This window comes from Choloepus didactylus, chromosome 10, assembly GCF_015220235.1.
Source record: "Choloepus didactylus isolate mChoDid1 chromosome 10, mChoDid1.pri, whole genome shotgun sequence".
In the NCBI taxonomy this organism is placed as follows: Eukaryota; Metazoa; Chordata; class Mammalia; order Pilosa; family Megalonychidae; genus Choloepus; species Choloepus didactylus.
Genome location: NC_051316.1, coordinates 90,955,058 through 90,975,904, shown reverse-complemented (window position 1 = coordinate 90,975,904; position 20,847 = coordinate 90,955,058). Strand labels below are relative to the sequence as shown.

Genomic DNA, 20,847 nt, shown 5'->3' with positions numbered 1-20,847 from the left:
ATATAGTGTTTACTCTGCACCTCTGAAACAGGGCCAGGAACCCACAATGCGAGGCTCCAGGGATGCCATGGGGGAGGGGCTAACAATGGCGCCATGAGCTTTTCCTGGTGTTTTTAAAGCTGCATTTTCTTGATTTGGCACTAACCCAGTTTCTCAACTCTTTAACCTTTTTCTGGAGTTTTGAGGAACATGATTCTGCCAGTTTCAGCTAGTTGTTCAAACAATCTGTGGGGGAATGGCACCCTGAGGCCAGTTACATGCCATTGGTTGACCAGAAGAAGCCACTGAGATTTAGAGGTTGTTTTTGCAACATAATCTATACTCTCTTTACTGATACACTTTCATTGTAGGGTGGATTTTGTTGGCAGTATCTAAAGAGGAAGCATTTCAATACCATCAGTAAAGTTATCTCTGAATCCCAAGACTGGATGACTTAGGTGAGTCTCATAAGCAAATCTGGTCACAACTAGAGTATGGGTATTTTTTAACCTCTGAGAGTCTTTCCCTATACTTTTTGGAAATCATTCTCATTCATTCATTTCTCATGTATTGAGAGCCTGGCATTTTGCTAAGTACTGGGGAAAGAGCAATGAACAAAGCGTACGCTGCCTTGTTTCATGGTTTTCTCTATTGGAAAATACAGACAACAAACAATTACACAATGAATTAAAAGCAATTGTTGTAAGTGCTATCATGGGTATGTCCAGGATATTAGTAGAACATGTAACAGCGGACCTGACCCAGTCTGGCCCATCATCTTCTTCTGTGCCCCCAGAGATAAGTGACTTGTCCCAAGTTACTCAACCTGTAAAAGAGGCGGAATCAGAACCCTGTCTTTTGGCTCAGACATTTTGTGGTCTTTGGACCAGATCTTGGAATGTGCCTTATATCTGGGCCAATAATCTTGTTTCCATTCTTTATACTCACAGGGAGAGCTAGTGGAAATATGGATGAATCAATATACTCACTTTAGAGATTTAAAAATACATTCAGAACACAGGTATCACTGATACTGGGTCAGTAAAACTAATGCTGTTCATGAAGGTTGATGCCATATTCTTGATTTTCACAAGCATAGCAGAGTTAACACACCCAAGCTCAGCAAGGAATAGAAGTGTTGGCATGGATGCCTCACAACAGCACTTCAACAACAAAAACAACACTGTCAACTGCGTTTTTCTACATGGGGTGAAACATTTTGGATGAAAGTGATAATCTTTAATTTTGGTATTTTGTCAAATGAATTTTCCATAATCTGGTAATTATTCCAATTTGGCATTATTCATTTCCAAAGAAGTTTCCTAAGGACCTACCAAACTCAGGATCCAGGTAAAAATAAGACTCAAGTTTCTGCTCTAAAGGAACCCACAGGCTAGTAGTGAAGTTATTAACAAATCAACAATAATTCTTTGACTATCAGCTAGCTACTTCTCATACTTCTTTCTAAAACCAAAGCTCTCCTAGCTTGCTGAGGCAAGGGGTCATAAAGAGAAGTCACACTGCATTTTCTTTATTTCTCTTAGAGCTCATATTTCTTCATAACTTCAAGATAGACATAACATGCTTGAAAAGATGGCTATCCATCGAAATCCAACTCCTTGGCACCAGAGGGCTTGGAAAATATTAAACCTGAGGGCAATCATGTTAATCCACAGGAAGGTACCCCAATTTCAACTTGCTGCTAACAACATATACATAGAAGTCCCTAAACCTCATTACTTTTCTGGGACTTTTGTTTTCTCATTTATAAAATAAGCAGATTCACCTCAAACACTCAAGTATATTCCAGCACTAAGATTTCTTCCCTTCTTTTGAAAAATCCATACCTAGTCACTACCACGGAAAAAAAGTTGCTTAACCATTCCAAGAAACCCTCTTGAAATATGGTTTTGATTCAACAAGCACAGAACCAATGATGGTCCTGTGGTATTTCCCATTCCCCCAGAGTCCCAGAGTTCCTAAAGGAACGTATAAGAGGAAACCATGCTGGCTTTCCAGTGGGGGAAGCGTCCTTCCTGAGCAGTGTCACCAGGCACCCCCAGGGAGAAGTGGCATGAACACATCCTCGTGCAAACGGATGCAAGAGCTCGTGCAAGTACACGGCCCAGGACTCCCTGTGAACGTGGGAAACTAACAGTTTGTGACGCTGTCCCTTGCCCTCCACGTATCCCTCTGCGCCCTAAACGGTGCTATTTCAAAGCGCTCTGTCCCAATATCCCAAGTCAATGTCCATTTCTGAACGGGACTGCCGAGGTCAGACTTGGAGTCAGCCAAGACTGTTCGGGGTGCTGTTTTCGGAGAGCCACGTCATTCCTGAGATTCCAAGGGGCCACCAGCCGGACACTCGGGACGACATGCCAGTCTCAAGGGCCTGTCACGACATCATCGCTGATCCCGGACCAAATTGCCTCTGCGAAGAGCGGGATCGCAAACAGCGCCTCAGGACCGAGCAGCGGCTTGGGGTGCGGGTCCGGCCTTTAGGGTCCGCGGCTCCTACCCCTTCAGGCCGGAACGCGGTCACGTTCCTTGACCCCGCCCCGCAGACGCGGCTCTTTTAGCTTGGAACGTCCCTGCTTCCCTTCCGCCGGAAGTGGGGCGACTTTCCCTTTCCGGCTACGGGTCCCCAAGCAGAGCGGGAGGCTGGACTGGGGATCCGAGCGGCGGCGGCAGTGGTGGCGGGGTCGGTAATGGCGGAGCTGGTGCAGGGGCAGAGTGCTCCAGTGGGCATGAAGGCCGAGGGCTTCGTGGACGCCCTGCACCGAGTCCGGCAGGTACGGGCGCTCCCGGCTGGTGGGTGAACGAGAGACCGAGGCGGGGCCGGGCGGGGAGGAGGGTGTCGGGCCTGGGGGCGGGAGGCAGCTTGGGCGGACGCCTCAGTGGGCCCTGCAGTTCCTGGGGCGCTTGCAGCCGGGAGGAGTCGGGGGATGAGGCACTACCGCGAGGCCCAGGCCCAGCCTGTTGGACTAGTCTTCCAGGTGCCTGCAGCCGCTAAGACAAGGTTTGCCCTGGGCGCCTGGCCCCCTTCGCACTCCTGTTCCTGGCCTGGGCCCGCCGGGCAGCCAGCTGCTAGTGCTGAGGTTTGAGAGGGGAAGGGGCCGGGGACGTTCCGGGAGGATTCGGGTGTAGATGGAGGGCAGCAGTCCCATGCCTAATATTCCTAAAACTTGGAAAACACTGTCTTTGAATTTTCTGTATTTCGAGGGTGGAGGCGAAGGAATTCAAGGGTGTTTTACATTTGAGGGGGCTTGTTGAAGGGGGAGAGGAAGGTGTTAAATGGATCTGGGGCTTCCCCAAGAGGTAGAAACTGCTTATTGTTATACTTTTTTCCTCTACCTGGGGAGAATGTAAGTGATATGGACTCATTCCAACAGTGTGATTTTACCTTCTGACATTATCGTGTATTTTGTCAGAGTTAAAGAAACTGATTTATAACAGTTTGCAAGAGTCCCTGGAGAATGAATATGGGACCTGCCAAAAATTCTCTTTGGCTTCCAGCATAGTGGCAAGAATAGAACGGTGTCCTTAAGTTATGTATGTGAAACTTAAGACAAGTTAGTTTTAATACTTAAACTTCCTCTGCTGAGCCTCATATTCATCACCTCTTCCTATTTAATTGTAGGTGCACTAACTGATACTTAAAAAGTTGAGCTGTAACTAAATACTGCTTGGTTCCCAACAAAAGGCCACAGGATTCATTGTATTAGAAGAAGGTCTTCATTCGGGCACTTGAAGATATGGTCTTTACATCTCTTTCCAGTATACCAGGGGCAGGAACCTTAACTGTTTCCGAGACACAGACTTTTCATTTTAATGCTGATGTTCCTATAGACATTACATTGGATCCCAGAACTTTCCAAACCTGTGGTTCCACCTAAAATTTTATCTGATGGTTTGTTACTTACTACTTAGGTGCCAACCAGCACAATAGTGAGTATCTGTCTTAGTCTTCAGAGCCAACCAGTGGCTGTAATGGATGAACGTGCCATCCAGCTCCCCTTCCACCATTCTGCTTGCCGGCGCATTACAGTGCTCTCCTCTGCAGTACAGGGTCCTCAACCTTGTTTCTTACTGGCTACTAACATTTAATGGCTTTTGCTCTGTGCTGATGTGTGACAATCATCTTGTTGGCCTTCTGTGTCCAGGAAGAATTATAGTCACTACCCTAAAGAGAAAGCTCAGATCCTCAGTTTGCAGAAAGCCTGTAGTTGAACATAAAATGAATTTTGAACCATTGCGAAGACTTTCAGCTTCTCTTGAGCTTGGGGTTGAATTCATATTCTTGGACAACCTGCTCAAGAGGGAGGGAAACCCTCTGTTAAATGCTGCCCTGTGTGAATTGTTGAAGCAGTGGTGTTTACTACTAGCAGTGAAAACTTCATTGGAAATGTTCCCATCTCTGAAATGCACCATTGACTGGAGCAGTAATAAACCCAATGGAGACAGTACTGTAAGTGTATTACTTCTGAATTTTAACAACTGGAGGTCGATACTATCTCCAAGGATTTGATGGCCTTTAAAAACTAATCAAAAAACAGGTTTGTGGATAATTTTAGTTTTATTTTATAAATTTTCATCGGCCAAAAATGGAATGTTAGAAATCTGTAATATTGTATGTTTATAGTAGATTTGACCTCAAAGGATCTCATATTATTTGGGCATCTGGATGGTGATGGTTCTACTTCTCCATTGTATACATAGCATGTTTCAGAGATGTGCTCCCTTCCCCGCCCCCTGTAAAAGTGGAAATAAAAGACAGTGTATTTCTTTATTTAATATATATTTTCAAAGCCTTGTCTCACTAGCGACAAGGCTCTCAGAAACTTGTCATAGAGCAGTATGCTCTGTCTTATGCTCAGTTATTTAGTAAAGCATAGTAGTCTGAGTTGACCCTGCTGGGATTTGAATCTGTAGTTGCTGTTAAGTCTGTTATGTAGAGTCCAGCACCTATTCCAGTAAGCTTCCCTTCTAGCATCTTGAAGCCTTCTTATATATCCTTTGTATTCTTTCCAATAAAGTGAACTAGTTGTTACTGTTAGTTCACTCTGAGCCCAGTATTCTTAGATTGAAAGGGAATCTCTGAAGATGTCATATAAAATTTAAAATTTCCTCTAACAGTGGGAAATTCCAGTGCATTGATTATGTTTGGCACAGACAGGTAATTTACATGTATTTTGTAGAGAAGTATGCAAGTATAGAAATACGAACTGATTTGGTTGCACTGGTTAAGATCTAAAACTGCTGGGTATTAAAAAACATGTCTAGCTCTCCCAAGTCATTGGTTGGTTAACAAAAACGAAATATTTCTTCCACTAGTTGCTTAGAGAGGGCAGGACTCAAACCCAGAGTTGGTGAGCCTTTTCCTGTGGCCACATTCTGCACTTCTGACTGGTCTGTTTGGATTGCAATGGACCTCAAGGAGGTAATGGATGAGTAGAGATGCAACTCTGTTTTGTTCAGTTTTTCTAAAAATGTTGCCAGAAAATCCACTCCCAGTAGTTTAGTAGCATCCATCATCAAGTGCAAACAATTGCATGTTAATAGGATAGCCTAACACCACCGTATATTATAGATTCTAAGCAGCCTCCATGAGCTGGACCAGCTGTGTGCTGGTCGTCACCGAAATAGAAGTTCTCTTGCCAAACTAGTGCCATCTGTGACTTTAAGACCCTGTTTTGATCCAGACTCAGTCAGTACTTCTGCATTGCACTCCAGAGTTTTCTGGTCATATAAAATATGGTGTAAATGATGCCTTGTAGATTTGGGCATCATGGTGCCCCTGCACCCTACTGATTGTGACTAAGATTATGAGCTATTGTTTAATCAATAGAAAGTAACCTTTTGCAAATTTATACGCCTGGAATCTATTCTTTACTGCTATCTTGTCTTGGAATTGTTGATTCGTGTGGAACCTCATAAGTTCCACAGTCCTACAGGCTCCTGATGCTACTTTGAGCCTGAGCAGTAGATGATTTGGGGGGTGTGCTGTATACTTAGGGCAGATTTGGGACTTTAGTGCTTTTTTATATGAGCACTAAATTTCCTTTAAGAGAACATTGTATATCCACCATTAAAAGAAAAAAGCTCCATTCTTTGGTTATTGGATACTCCTTGAGAGGTTATGCCTTTGCCTGTTTAATATATGATGATTCTGACTCATGGCAAAAGTCAAGTGTGCCGAATGCTCAATAGATTTAAGTTATACCCCACTGAGGACTGTGTTGTACATGCCCAGTGGTTGACTGTCACAAGTCAGCATTTCATGAGGGATTAAGTCCTGCATTCCCACTTATTTTAGCTTTCTTGAGCGCTTGAAGAAAACTGATGTCTGCAGGAAATCTATGGACTACCCTTTGCTTTGCTTTGCTTTGCTTTGATGGGACCCAGTAGAGTACCCTGCAAAGACTGAGAAACTCAGTATAGGGTTTTGATGGTGACAGGGAGCCTATCTGGGTAAATGCAAGTTAAAGGAAGCACTGAGCTTCATATTTGGTATTGGTATTGCAGAATAGATAGTAAATGAGCAATATATTCTACTGTATGCCTCCAAGACTTTTCTCTTTCAGCTGATACTGCTTTATCTTTATTTTTAAATCTGATGCCTTATGTATATTACCAGCTTTGGTTTCTTCTGAAGTCTTGTTTTGTGGGTACAAATTTGCCTAGATTAGAGTTGTTAAACTTGTGGCCTGTGGGCTGGAGAAGGTACACAATGGGCCTGCAGGCAAGCTTTGTTTGACCCACACAGTCCTAACACTTAGAATTGGAGTGATTTCACATAAAAATTGAGATTCTTCTAGGAAAATATCTGGACACACTGCTTGCATATTCTTCCTGGCAAGAATTGGCGGGAAGTGAACAGCAGCTGCCCCTCTTCACAAGGCATTGTTTCTGGTGTGCCTTCATTCCTGTCACCTGGCTGTTGTTTTACATCTCCTATTGGGATGCCTAGTCGACAGCTTTTTCCCTGATCTGTATCCAAACTGTGAGCCCCTCATCTCTGGTTTTCATTTGAAGTTTTTAAAAATAGAAAGAACTCTTACTAAAGAGTTAGAAGATCTAAGTCTCCTGTAAATAGCTGCATGACCTTGGGAAATGTTGGGCTTTCCCACCATTTGATCCATAGGCTGTTAATTTTTCTTCTGTGGAAAAGGGTTTCATGGGCAAATAAGTTGGGAGAATGCAAGGTGAAATGACGTTGAATTAGCGTCTTTACTGCAGGACTTCTCAGAGCCTTTAGTATAGTTATGTACATCAACTCCTACAGGAGTGTACAGTGTGCATTATAAATATCCTTAAGTTAGGCCACTTTATACCCTCTTTTCTGGAACCAAATCACGTTCTGTAGATTGAACTTCAGGAAATGTTGAGCTACATAATTTCATTGGTCCCTTCAAGCCCATGAACATTCAGAGCTTTTGTGTAGCTGGATCTGAAAAAAAAATTTTTTGACCATTTTATTTTGGTTCTTTTGCTTTCTATTATGTTACATTGTGTGTCTGTTCAAAACCTGTCCCTTCAGCTTTTCTGTGCAGTTCTTTTACTGTGCTGCCTTATCTCAGAGTCATCCCTCTTGAAAATGTTTTGCATTCGGAGTTTTATTATAAAGACATGTGGAAAAGAGTAGCCAGTATTTGTTTGGGAGACGTCAACTACAGTTTTATTCTAATGCCAGATGGTAACATATCACTTGCAAGATTGAGTAGTGTTAATGGAAGTAATAATGATATTGACGTTACCTACCATTATTTGAGGATCTAGTGAGTCCAAGGCTTTTTGCTGGGTGCTGGGCTAGTGCAAAGACAACAAGTTTGCAGCTGATTTTATATGAGCCAAAGGGAAAGAAAGAATTTTTTCAGAGGCACACCAATAGTTAATATATGGGGTAGTTTGGGGACCTGTGTTTTCTGCATTATAAGGACTTGATTTCTGAGCAGAGGTGGTTTAGTAGTTTTGAGGTCCATCTCAGTGAGACAACTTATTACATTCACTGCAACAGAATCTTTGAACAAAGCATTGAAGGAATGCTGGTAGAAATTAGATGAGACGTAGGGGAAAAAACTAATGGACATATATCATCTTTAGGGCCTTTGGTGGGGGGGATCTCAGCTGGAACAGTATTTCAACTTCGAGCCCCAGCTGGTCATCTTGACATTTTGCCTTCAGATGGACTTCTCCATTTCCACTTTATATTCAGCAAATGTTTAATGAGCACCTTCTCTGTGCCAAGCACTTGCCTGTGCATTAGGGAAGTTGTTCTTTAACCTTTTTGGAACATGGAACCTTTGAGACTCTTGAAAACTCTGGACCTCTCCCCAGAAATACTTCTCAGTAATTTTGTATGTAATTTCAGGAAGTTCATGAATTCTGTAAAGCTCAACCCTAGAGCTCCCAGTTAAGGAACACTTATCCCGGAGGTACCAAGATGATTGAGACAGGACTACTCTTCAAAGAGCTCTTTATAATGGGGAGACAATATAACAAAAAACTTCCTTAGTGAGGTGAGTGCTAATTAGAGGTAGTTTATAAAATGCTTTGCAAACATAGATACAGGAGTATTTAATTATGCCTAAGAGTGGGTGGGATGAGGTTGTCAGGAAAGGCTGCTGAGAAGAGCTGACATCCTATTTGCTCGTCATACAGAATTCCTTGTTTTGGCAAATGCCAGTAAATAGGGCAGGATCAACCAGGCCCCGTTTCTGGTGACAACAATAGCAACTATTCATTGAGCCCATAGTGTTCTGAGTGCCAGGCAAGCACTCTTACATATGTTCTCTAATTTGAGTCACAAAATCCCCAGGGGATAGGATAGTGAAGTCGTTGAGAGGATAGGCTTTGGGTTCAGACTGCAAGAGTTAAAGTTCTGGTTCTGTTGCTTACTAACTTGGTGACTTTGGTCAAGTGATTAACTCGTTTAATCCTCAGTTTTCTCATCTGTAAAATGGAAATAGTTGATGGTAGTAATAATTTTTCAAATAATACCTAATATTCGAAGTTAGAAGATTGCTCTTGTGGTTGGGGTAGCAACTGAAGGAGGCATGAGGCAGGCTTCTTGGGATGCCAGTAATGTTCTGTTTCTTGAGCTGGGTGTTAGTTGCACAGGTGTGTTTAGAATGTAAAAATTCAGCAACTATAAACTTAATGATCCGTGCACTTTTCTGTCTTATACTTCAGTAAAAGGTTTAAAGCTTTTCTTTTTCCTTATTATTTCTAGATATTTTATGTTTGTTATCTCATTATCCCTGTGGATTCAATTCCAGGCACACTGGCTCCAAATCCCACAGTAATGAGAATAGTAGCTACTTCATAATGTCGTTGTGAAGACTGAATGAGGGCACTGTCAGGCACTTAGTAATTAGACAATAAATTTTGTATACTACTATCTTTGTTATAATAGAGGAGGTAGTAGGATGCAACACTAGGTCTTGCCCCATGTACGGTGACTCCAGATCCTGTCCCCTTGGACTTGCTCTTAGACACTGTACTCTACTGCCTTTGGCCACATACTGCTTTCTCCTGCTATAGGGAGCAGAGACTGTTTCAGTCCAACCCATATATATTTTCCAGGGCCCAGGCAGTGCCATTCTGGGTGACAGTGGAGCAGAAGTTCAGGCAAGCACGTTGGGTTCCTGCTCCCTGGGTGGTGGTGTTAACTTTCCCCTCTGCTCATTGGATCCATAAGAATTGACAGTAGCTACATTTAGTAGTATAGACATAGTATGTGTTTGACTTCCTGGCATTCAAGTGGTTTTGGCTATTTCTATTTAGTATAAAGCCCTAATAAGTATGAAGTTGTGGAAATATTCCCAACGTCCTATTTTAATTAATAATAATTAAATTATAATTAATTGTTAATTAATTTAATTAATAATTTAAATAATTAAATATTAATTAATAATATGAAATAATAATAATATAAAAACTGTCATCAAAGAATTCTAGCCCTGAAAATGAGCACTGGGAATAATTAATTGCCATGTTTTCTAACTTTAGTGATTTGTGTGCTACCTTTATGATTTTGCCATATCAGTGAACCCTCAATATACTGTTTACTTAATATTTTTAAATCATTTTTAAAATTTGGATTTATTTAAAATATTCTTGAAAAGGAAACAAAATCGCTATCATCATAAATGGAAAACTTGACAAAGAAGGTAACTGTAAGAACAAAAATTAAAACTTAATGTTCATCCGTACACCTCCCAGAATCACCCTATGTACTCTTCTTTGGAAAATGCTAATTTAGTCTGCCCCCGCATTTTACAGGTGAGGACACCAAGGAGTAGGGCCATTGAAGGTCTTGTTACAAGGTCACCCCAATAGAAGAACTGGCTGGAAAACCAGGACTCTTCACTGGTGACTCCTGGTCCAATGCTCCCCACCCCTGCATTTCTACTCATTACTGCCAGTGAAGGTTAAATGTCTGTGATGTCAATTTATTTTTCATCTATCACTGCTTAAAATAGCACAGGTAACATGATAACCCATCTCCTTCTCCCCTTCCCCACTCAAAAAAAGGGTGAAGAATAATTCCTGGAATAAATCAGTAGCAACTCTGCTACTCAAGGTCATGCATTCAGATAAGGACTGGAGTGGCCTTGGTTTTGTTGGAATACCCTGGCTTCCGTGACTCTTTTCTCTGGCCGACACCATTATTAACTGAGGACCCTACCTTCCATTAAGCCAGCTACTGTTTAGAATTATCATTTATGATGTGAGGATTTGTTTGAGCTCTATGTACTGGAAATCATTAGATTTTAAGTTCTTGGGAATTGAGATATGTTTAAGAAAGTATTAGGTGGAGAGAAAGGAAGTAGCCTAGTACAATGGTTAAAAGTGTAGACTCTGGAGTCAGGCAGGCCTAGGTTTAAGTACTATTTCTGCCACTTTTAAGATGTGTGACTTTGGGCAGGTCCCTTGGCCTCTCTGATCCCAGTTTTCCTTGTCTTAAAATGGAAATGATACTATCTACCTTCTAGAGAATCATCGGGAAGGTAAATAGCACATTGAAAGTACCATTAGCAGAGTACCTAGCACATAATAAGCTCTCACTAAATTTTAACTCATTAACATTTTAAATGATTTCTTGGAACAAGGTATTTGTATAAATAAAGGAATATTGTTTCTTTATAGTACATTGTAATTGGAAGTTATAAGTATAAATTACTATGTAATTATATATTATAATGTTAAATTTGTGTCTCATATTTGTTTAGCTTACCATGAAGCCGGTACAGTGCTGATCACTTTTCAGGCATTGTATCAGTCATCCAACAACCCATTTTACAATCCTATTTTACAGAGGGGAAACTGAAGCTTACCGGAGAATTTGCCCACAGTGAGTGTCAGTCGGAATTCAAATGCAGTCTACCTGACTTCAGAGCTATGCTTCTTAGTTGTTACTCTAAACTGCTTTTCTCTTAGTGGAAATTTCTCTAATTATAGACAACTGAAAGCATGAATGAGGAACAAATCTGAAAACCTCAGTCATATCTTAGAATGCTTCCTTATTTAATCAGAATTAGAAATGGGAATCTATTATAACACTTCTAGCATATGGGCTTTAGAAAAAAATGACATTCCAGCAATATGAGACACATACTATATAAATTATAAGGAAGGCCAAGGACTCAAAAATAACATTTTTACTACTATAAAAGAAAGGGAAAAGATCTGGAAGCCAAGAGGCACCATCAGAAGGGAATAAGTAGAGTCCTTAATGTGTAGAGCTTATGTTGAAGAGCCTCTCTCTACGTGTGATTTGATACGCACACTTAAAAAAAATTCCACTGATAATCAGAAGCCCCTTCCCTCTTTCTTTTGTGGCTTGGGCTCATCTTCACTGCCTGTTGGAAATGTTTTGAGCAGTCTTTAAAAAATGACTGGGCCAATAATCTTGTAACCCCCTACACCAGCCTTTTACTGCTCAGTTTATTGTGGTGGATGAAAAGGTCTCCATTAGACACAAGCCACTGCAGTAGTCTCACCTTTTAAATCTGCGTTCTTTACCAGCTGAGTCCTTAAAGGTAGTTTTTTGCATCTTAAGTAAATATATTATCCAAAGCTTACCCAAAACAAATATGGAGAGCAAGAGTGCAAGTCAATGGTAGAATGCTGTTAGGCAAGATTTATACAGTATTTTGTTTTAGAGCAAAGCTGACTGCTTGCAGCAAGACTTAGAGATAAGAAATGGGTTTATATCGGCTTTGAATCTTAATATTTTAATTATTTAATTATTATTTTTTTTAAGCAAGTACTTTTCCAGGCTACCATCATCTCTAGCCTAGACTGGGGCCAGCAAACTTTCTTTTAAAGGGCCAGATGGTAAATGGTGTATAGAGATCTCAGTCACAACTCTTCAACTCTGCCCTGGTAGAATGAGGGTGTAACAAATGGGCGTGACTGTTCCAGTAAAACTGTATTTACAAAAACAAATGGTTCTCCAGTTGTACTTTGCCAAACCCTGGCCTACACTATTTGTATCTCCTAATGCTCTTCCTACTCTTTTCCCCTCACAAACCTTTTTTTTTATCATAGCTGCCAGGGGGATCTTTTTAAAATGTAAATCAACTTGTTACTCCTCTGATTTAGACTTTCTAGCAATTCCCATCATCCTGCCTATAAAATCCAAGCCCTTTACCATGACCAATAAGGCCCCAGATGAATTGGCCCTTGCCCACCTCTTGGAACACATCTGGTTCCTTCCAGTCTGGCAACATTGACTTCCTTTCTTCCAATTTCATACCTACCAAGTTTGTTCCTGCCTCAAGGTCTTTGTACAAGCTGTTTCCTCTACAAGGAGCAGTTCCTTCTCATCGTTTAGATCTTAAATCATAAGTCAACTCCTCAGAGAGACCTTCCTTGACCACCTTATTTAAAGTGGCTCTCCTAAGCACTGGCTGTATGTCATTATCATGTCTTATTGTCATAGTGCTTATCACCAGCTGAAATGCATACTTACTGGTTGACTTGTTTGCTGTGTAACTCCACACCGGATGCTGAGGTCCAGCGAAGTAAGGGTCTTGTTCTTGTTTACTGCAGTAGCCTCAGGGTCTAGAACAGTGCCTAGCACATAGCAAGCAATCAACATTTGTTGACTGAATTACCTTGACAACGCTTATGTTTGTGTAGTGCTTCCCAGTTAGTTTACAAAGTTTTTTGTTCAGGGTATCATGTTCAAAAACTATAAAGCAAGTGTTATACTCCCTGTGCTCTTCTGCAGAGAGGAAAGAAACTTGTCCAACATCACAGAACTAGTAAATGGAAGGGACAAGACCTGCCCTCAGGATACCTGACATTTAAATCTTGTGTTCTTTTTTTCAGTATCATAATTGTCTATTTATTTGTTTAAAGTGATTTCTCTTTATTTGGTCCCAGAAGGTCTCAGACTTCTGGGCACATTTGGACTAGCTCAGGAGAACTACCACTGAAGATTTTGCTGTATGGGACAGCTATGCTAGCTGCCCCTTAATCCAGCCCTCCTTGTTAAGCTTCACTGAGGGACTAGCATCAAGAGCAGCTGGTGTAAATATTCCTTTGGTTAAAAGAAAGAGTTGATTTATTATGAAGACCACGTTTGATTTTCTGATGAGAACAAAGTAGATAAGCAAGAAGTTCTTCTTTTTAAGTTCACATACATAGCATTTGTTTCTGGGGAAATTTTTAATAGCTATGTTCTTTCTGTTCTTTAACTGATAATAAATATTGAAAGTTGAAATAGCTCTCAGAGGTTATCTTAACTTTCTCCAGTTCAGGAATCCTTCTGAAATAGTCTGGACAGATGGCATCTCCCTGCTGTTTGGACACTTCCAGTGAAGAGTAGCTTATTGTTTATATATATATATATAGAGAGAGAGAGAGAGAGAGAAATTATAGCATCAGTTTATAGATATTAAAGTTAATAGAATGAATATGTTGCTAAAGAGTTGTCACATTTGAGTAATAAAAGGCCTTTTAAATACTCTTAGGGACTTTGTTTTGTAAGGGAACACTGATAAAACCTTTTGATCCAAGTTCTTCCCAGTGTTGGCCTGCTTTTTTTCTTAAAATGCAGCATACCTAGATTTTAAATGATGGGTTAATTTACTTGTAGAAGACAAATTTATGAAAGTATTTTATTCCTAAAGACATTATAATTAAGACCAAAAGCAAACTCAATTCACAGTGAAAAGTGTCCTATCATGACATTGCTTTACGTTTATCTAGGTCAGGGGGAGAAATGAGATAACAGCCCTTTAAAGAGGACCTTTGTCTTTCTCCCTCAAAGAGCCATGATTTGTTCCTGATTTTTAAAATCTGATTCTCTCTGTAGATTGCTGCTAAAATTGATTCAATTCCACACTTGAATAATTCCACACCTCTAGTGGACCCCTCAGTGTATGGATATGGAGTACAAAAACGGCCCTTGGATGATGGCGGTAAGTTGCTGTAAATTATCTTTGCCCTTTGGGTAGTAGTGAAACTGCCAGTTAAGTTTGAATCTGTGTCAGCTATATCCTTAATGGCTCTCTGAAATGTCACACTTGCGAGAGGACTGATTGAGAGGAAGTATTTAGGATGATTTTTCTCAGCAGTTCTCCAGCATTTGAGTTCCTATTTGCCTTGGTAGTACAGAAATCTTTTCAGCTGGTCTCTCAAGTAAAAATTTGGCCCCTGAGCATTAGCTTTGAAGTAATTTGACATAATGAGGAGTTTTTTGTTTTGGTGGTGGTGTTTAGCCCTCTGTTCTTTCGGTGCATATGTTGAACTCCAAAGAAAAGCTAAGATTTGGAGCATGGCTCTGAGGAAGAAAGGGAAGGGGAAGGGGGATAGTGACCTTTCTACAGTCTGTCTGTCGAGTTTTTCACCATTCCTATTTACCACAGGCTCTTTCTAGGAGTAGCCATTCTTCCTTTCTCCCTCCCTCCCTCCTTCCTTCCTTCCTTCCTTCCTTCCATCCTTCCTTTTTCCTTCCTTCCATTTGTTTATATACCTACTCCATCCCAAAGAAGAATTTGAGAACCCTTGAAAAGTGCCTGTCACCAGCCTCCTTTGGCAAAGAGTATCTATCAGATGTGTTTCTGAAGAGAGCTCAGAATTCTTTTTATCATGTATTGTCTCCTGCAAAGTGTGACTATAAAAGGGATTATACTTGTATAATCCCTTTTAAAGATTGCACTTGTATATGCACATAGTTGAGTGGGCCAGTATCTTCTCTGTTCTTCATATGCACCCAACCATGTATGTATGTATGTGTGTTAGTTACCTAACTAAGTGAAAATAATCAAGTTGCGGAACAGTATTATGGTATGACCTCCTTTTCCACGTAAAGTGCATGTTTTCATGTACATAGAAAAAGTCTGATTTTGGTTTGGCTGTGATTTCTCTGGTCTCTTCAGGAATTCAAAAAGAGGAGAGCCCCGTTTAGGTGTGGGACCCTTTTTGGAATAATTATATTTAGACTTGCACTGTGAAGATTTTAAGAGGACAGCACTCATTTGGGTGTAAAAGTTCTTGTTTATTTAAAAAAATGTTTATGATCACACAAACACAGAAAATCCACCCTAAAGCCTTTAGAACTAAGGTGACAATTTAAACTGCCCTCCAGAATGGATGGTACCTTTTGATCTTTTTATATTTGACTAGTGTTAGTGTTTTCTTAGACCAAATATGACAGATTACATTATCTGCATTTTTGCCTTAGTGAAAAGCTGTAATGCAAAGTGACCTTTTTACCTTTTCAGGGCAGTCATGCTTCATTTCCTCTTATGGGACATCAGTGTAAAAATAAAAATAAGTTGTCTGTCTCTGAGCATGTATCTTGTTAATGGACAGTGTTTCTTTGACCCATTATTGCCAGAAATCGAGATCAATACATTTCACAACACTCAGTCTTGTTTTCACCCATTGCAAGTAGTTGAATTGTTAAAATTTGTGCTTGCAATGAATGGGTAGTCCTTTGCATAAGGAACCCTTAGAATGTTTGCAAAAGAAATCCTTTGCATTTTGCAGACTTGTTTTTTCTCCGATCAAGTGCTTTGACACACATTCGAAGGAAATTAGTAAAATGCTCTGAATTGATTGATGAAGAGAACTGGGGAGCAGGTGGATATAACTGATTTGGATTAGGATCACCCAGTAAGTCACCAGTAAATCCAGAATCTCACTCTGAAACACCTGAAATTCCAGTTTATTACTATCTTGTGTAGTTTTACCTCTTTTTTGATATCCATAATTTGTTGCATTTCTGCTTAGGGGGACTAAGTCTTTGGAAGCAGAAAAGGAACATGTTTCCTCTTTCTCCTCCTCCTAAATTTTAAGTCTGCTTATAGTAACAAAGAACTGAGAAAGAACCCTTCTGTATCATGACCAATCTCCTGTCATCATGGATATCTCACATAACAGACTATATGAAAAACAAGAAATTTCCTTCAGACTTTTTACATTCTGCATTACAGTTTGATAAAATGAATCTTCTCTTCTGTTAAGCACCATTTAAAAAACAGAATTACACAAATTGTTTGTTTTTCTCCAAATTGGTATCCAGGTATAGAATTTGAGGTTTGCAGTTGTGCTTAACCAGAACCCTAGTTTGGGGCCTGCCACAACTTCATTTTGCCAGTTGTCTTCTGATAGGATAAGATCACTGAGCCAGTTCTGTTCTCTGGCTGTGAATCAACAGAGCCCCTCAAGGGAAGCAATGTTTGTATTTACCTAACAGCTTTCTAAGAGTCACAGTCTTGCTGTTTATGCGATAAAGGTTTAGAAAAGCACTGGCAGAACAACAAGCAGGGATTCTAGCATGTTTTTCTTAACAATGAAGATTTACAAAGGCTTCGCAGTCAATATGAACTTTCTAACTATCCTGTGAAGCAGGGTTCTTTAACCTTTAGGAAGTTAAAGTTCAGTCCCTCAGAACATTTTGGAGGCTTATTTGGGTGTGTTTAAAAATGCTTCATCCCTTAAGCCAACTGAAAGGAACCTTAACACAGGGTTTATTCAGGATGCTGAGATTTGCAAACCATTATATGAATTGGAGGATTAAAAAGAGTGCTAAGCAGTAAAACAAGGGGGAAAATTTATTCTTGATGTAGAAGGGGATTTTGGTAGTTGTTCCAAGGACTGGCAATTTTGAGCTGTACGTTTGATTGCCAGTTCATGAGCCTGATTTGGAACCTAGCAAGAGGAATGTAGAGCTCAGCTTTCAAAGCCTGCCTCAGTGCCCTTATCTGGGAAGAGCAGTCATTCCACTGCCCTCCAGATTTGGGTCAGCATCTTCAGTCTTGATGCCCACACTTTCTAACAGTCTTTGATGTGCACCCTTGGTACTGTACCAATTTAAGAATCTCCCTAACATCTTTTCCATCCAGTACTTTCTTCATAATACTATGATACCTTCCTGTAACTGGGGAGGTATGGACCTTCCTAACCTGGTTGTCACCTTCCTACCCTTCTAGTTCATGCAGCAGCCTAGTCATCTATTTCTTCTCTTTACTCTTCCTGAAATACACCCCCTATCTCTTTACCCAGCTAACTCCTACTCAGCCTGTGGATCTCACATTTGATATAACTTCCTCCTGGAAATCTCTTCTCATTCTTTTATTTTTACTTTCTTCGGTTCCTAATTCAGATGTCACCTCTGCCATAAAGCCCCTATTTTCTTCTCTCCTCTCTCTCCTTTATCCCTATTTTCCTCTCTATTCCATACACCCACCTCACCAGCGAATAATAAATAACATTCTCTTCTGAACTTCTAAAGTGTTTCCTTCAGCCCCTTCTTAGGATACATTGCATCTTCTTTATTCTGTGCTTAGCAGTGTAGGTCATGTAACTCTCCTACGGGATTCTGCATGCCATGATCACAGAGACTGTTTCTTTATTTCCTTATATACCTTTTGTAGCGAATGAGTATACTCTTGATACCTACTTAAAATTAGCATTTAGAAAATTTTGGTAAAAATAAGCTCCAAATTTAAGAGAATCTAAGTTGTTGAGAAATGCAGATTTAAAATTATCTAAATCAGGGGTTGGCAAGCTTTTTCTTAAAGGAACAGGTAGTGAATATTTTTTAAGCTTACAGGCCATATGATCTCTGTCCCACTTATTCAACTCTGCTTAAAGCCCGAAAGTAGCCATAGACAATAGTAAATGTATGGGCATGGCTGTGTTCCAGTAACACAAAATAATATAACATGGTACAGTAATACAAAAATAGGTAAATTGTCTTTAGGGCATTGTTTGCCAGGAGTCCTGTTCCAAATTTGTCTCTTCAAATGAGTTAACTCTAACACTTTCTTAATCTTTAGTTAGAAAGGTTTACAGATGATGCCCCACACACTCCTATTTTCCTTTTAAAAAAACCTCCATATCTCAGGTTGCACTCTTTAATTACCCCAACTATCTGGAAAAAAAAAAACGAAAGACACCCATGCAAATGATTTCTAATGTTTAACGTACAGCTGGTTGACAAATTGACAAGTCACGTCTCCTCTTCCCTTCTGTAAGGACAGTATCCTCTCCAGTCTTTTACCCCTAGCCCTGGAAATTTTTAGGTAGTCGTGCCCCCTTGGGTTTTTTAAATTGAACCAAACAGGCCTCACTGGTGCTTGAGGGCACTCCCCACCCTTTATGTAAAAGATGACACCAAAACCAGAACTTTGGATAAATACATCACTGTTCCTGCCATTTGGGGTTTGGGGGTGGGAGGTGATAAGGGGGCAAAAGGGTCTTTGATAATATGCCTGCCTTTTCTTTTCTACCAAAGACTAATCTTTGATATTTTTGTATTACCCTTTTATATAGTATACTCTAATTTTGTTTTATCTTGCTGATATTCTTGTGGGGTGAAGGAAGAAGAATTCTTAGGTTTACTATCTAATGAATTATTTGTAGGAAAGATTGGAATACAATATTTTTATTGTTCCTTCTAAGTTGTGTTTCAGCACTTACAGCATAATACAAAGAGAAGTAGAAAAATAGTGAGGAATAACAGTTTAAAAAAAAATAGGAGAAAAAAAAATAAAAGAGAGAAGAGAGGTGCCAATGGTTGTGGGTGGTGAGTGCCAAGATTCTTGCTGTCATGTGACATAGGCACCTAGACCACCACCTTTGGACCCATACCATCTTAAACACAAGCCTGCAGGTACCAGAGTCTCCATTTTGGAAAGAGAGAAGGAAATGAATCTCAGAGATGTTAGTACTCTCTTCTGAATGAAGGATGCTGCAGGCTTGAAAAGCCAAGGCTGAAACTGTTACTGAGAGTTGGCAGTGGCAGAAACGATGACACGTTTTGCCTCCTACAAAGTTTGTGAAGTGATCAGGGATGTCGTCAAGCAGTTGTCTTCCAAGTGGGATTACTTTTCCTGGGTTAGGTGGGCATAGGTAGGTTTAAAAGGATCGTTTTCTAGTTCCTCAACTTCTGTACACCTTTTTCCCTAAAATAGATCTCTGAGAATTGTGTCTGCACTGAAGACATGGTCATTTTCCTTTCCATACCTCTTCACATTTCCCTTCTTTGATTTACAATAATGGATCACCTGTGATGGTAAATTTCTCAAAGGAGCAAGTTAAGAATTCAGAATGGGCTCCCTATAATTGTGCCTGAGAGCCTCCTCCTGAATACCTCTTTGTTGCTCAGATGTGGCCCTCTCTCTCTCTAGCAAAGCCAGCTTGACAGGTGAAATCACTGCCCTCCCCTCTACGTGGGATCTGACACCCAGGGGAGTGAATCTCCCTGGCAACATGAAATATGACTCCTGAGGAGGAATGTAGACCTGGCATCATGGGATGGAGAACATCTTCTTGACCAGAAGGGGGATGTGAAAGGAAATGAAATAAGCTACAGTGGCAGAGAGATTCCAAAAGGAGCCGAGAGGTCACTCTGGTGGGCACTCTTACACACATTATAGACAGCCCTTTTTAGGTTCTAGTGAATTGGAGTAGCTAGCAGTAAATACCTGAAACTATCAAACTACTACCAAGAACCCTTGAATCTTGAAGACAATTGTATAAAAATGTAGCTTATGAGGGGTGACAATGTGATTGGGAAAGCCATGTGGATCACACTCCCCTTTGTCCAGTGTATGGATGGACGAGTAGAAAAATGGGGGAAGGAAAACAAACAAACAAAGGCACCAAGTGTTCTTTTTTACTTTAATTGCTCTTTTTTACTTTAATTATTATTCTTGTTATTTTTATGTGTGTGGTAATGAAGGTGTCAGGGATTGATTTTGGTGATGAAGCACAACTATGTAATGGTGCTATGAACAATCGAATGTATGATTCGTTTTGTATGACTGCATGGTATGTGAATATATCTCAGTAAAATGAATTTTTTGAAAAAAAGGAATTCAGAATGGAGAATTCCAAGATAGCAAAGCAGAGAGAGCTTTGGTAAGAAATATTGAAGGGGACAGAGTTTAATTTTATCCAGTTAACAACTTATGGCAAATCCATCCATCCATCTTGGAATTATAATTGAGAAATGAGATGATAGTTACAGGAATAAATATTAATATGTACATGTGATTTGAAAAAAGGAAGTGAATTTTTTTTCTGGCAAAGTATGATCCAACTGATTTGTTTAACAATTGGCTTAACCAACTAGCTAAAATAGTAGACGTTATCCACAAAAATGAATGAGCTGAATCTGCAACATGTTTTGACAGAAGTATAATTGAAGCTCATATACACTATCTATTACATTCTTTGCAGCTATTAAGCTTATGAAAAAAACACATCCTGATAGTATATCCACTCTACAAAACAGTTAGGCAGTTTTTAATAAAACTAAGCATACTCTTACCATACAACCCACAGTTATATGGTATTTATCCTAGAGATAAATTATCCCAGAGAAATGAAAACTTATTT

General features: G+C 40.1%; 1 protein-coding gene across 6 annotated transcripts in view; it reads left to right on the top strand.

Moving 5' to 3' along the window:
• The first annotated feature begins 2,600 nt into the window (after positions 1-2,600).
• The window catches only part of FUBP3 (far upstream element binding protein 3), a 54,225-nt gene continuing 35,978 nt past the window's right edge, over positions 2,601-20,847 (top strand). For 2 of the 6 annotated variants that reach the window (XM_037851053.1, XM_037851052.1), the window contains exons 1-2: positions 2,601-2,771; positions 14,309-14,414. In XM_037851053.1, the coding sequence (XP_037706981.1) occupies positions 2,688-2,771; positions 14,309-14,414 (190 nt within the window). In that variant the 5' untranslated portion in view covers positions 2,601-2,687. Of the gene's footprint in view, positions 2,772-8,350; positions 8,499-14,308; positions 14,415-20,847 lie in introns of all 6 variants that reach the window. The other 4 variants (XM_037851050.1, XM_037851051.1, XM_037851054.1 and 1 more) reach the window with 3 other exon arrangements.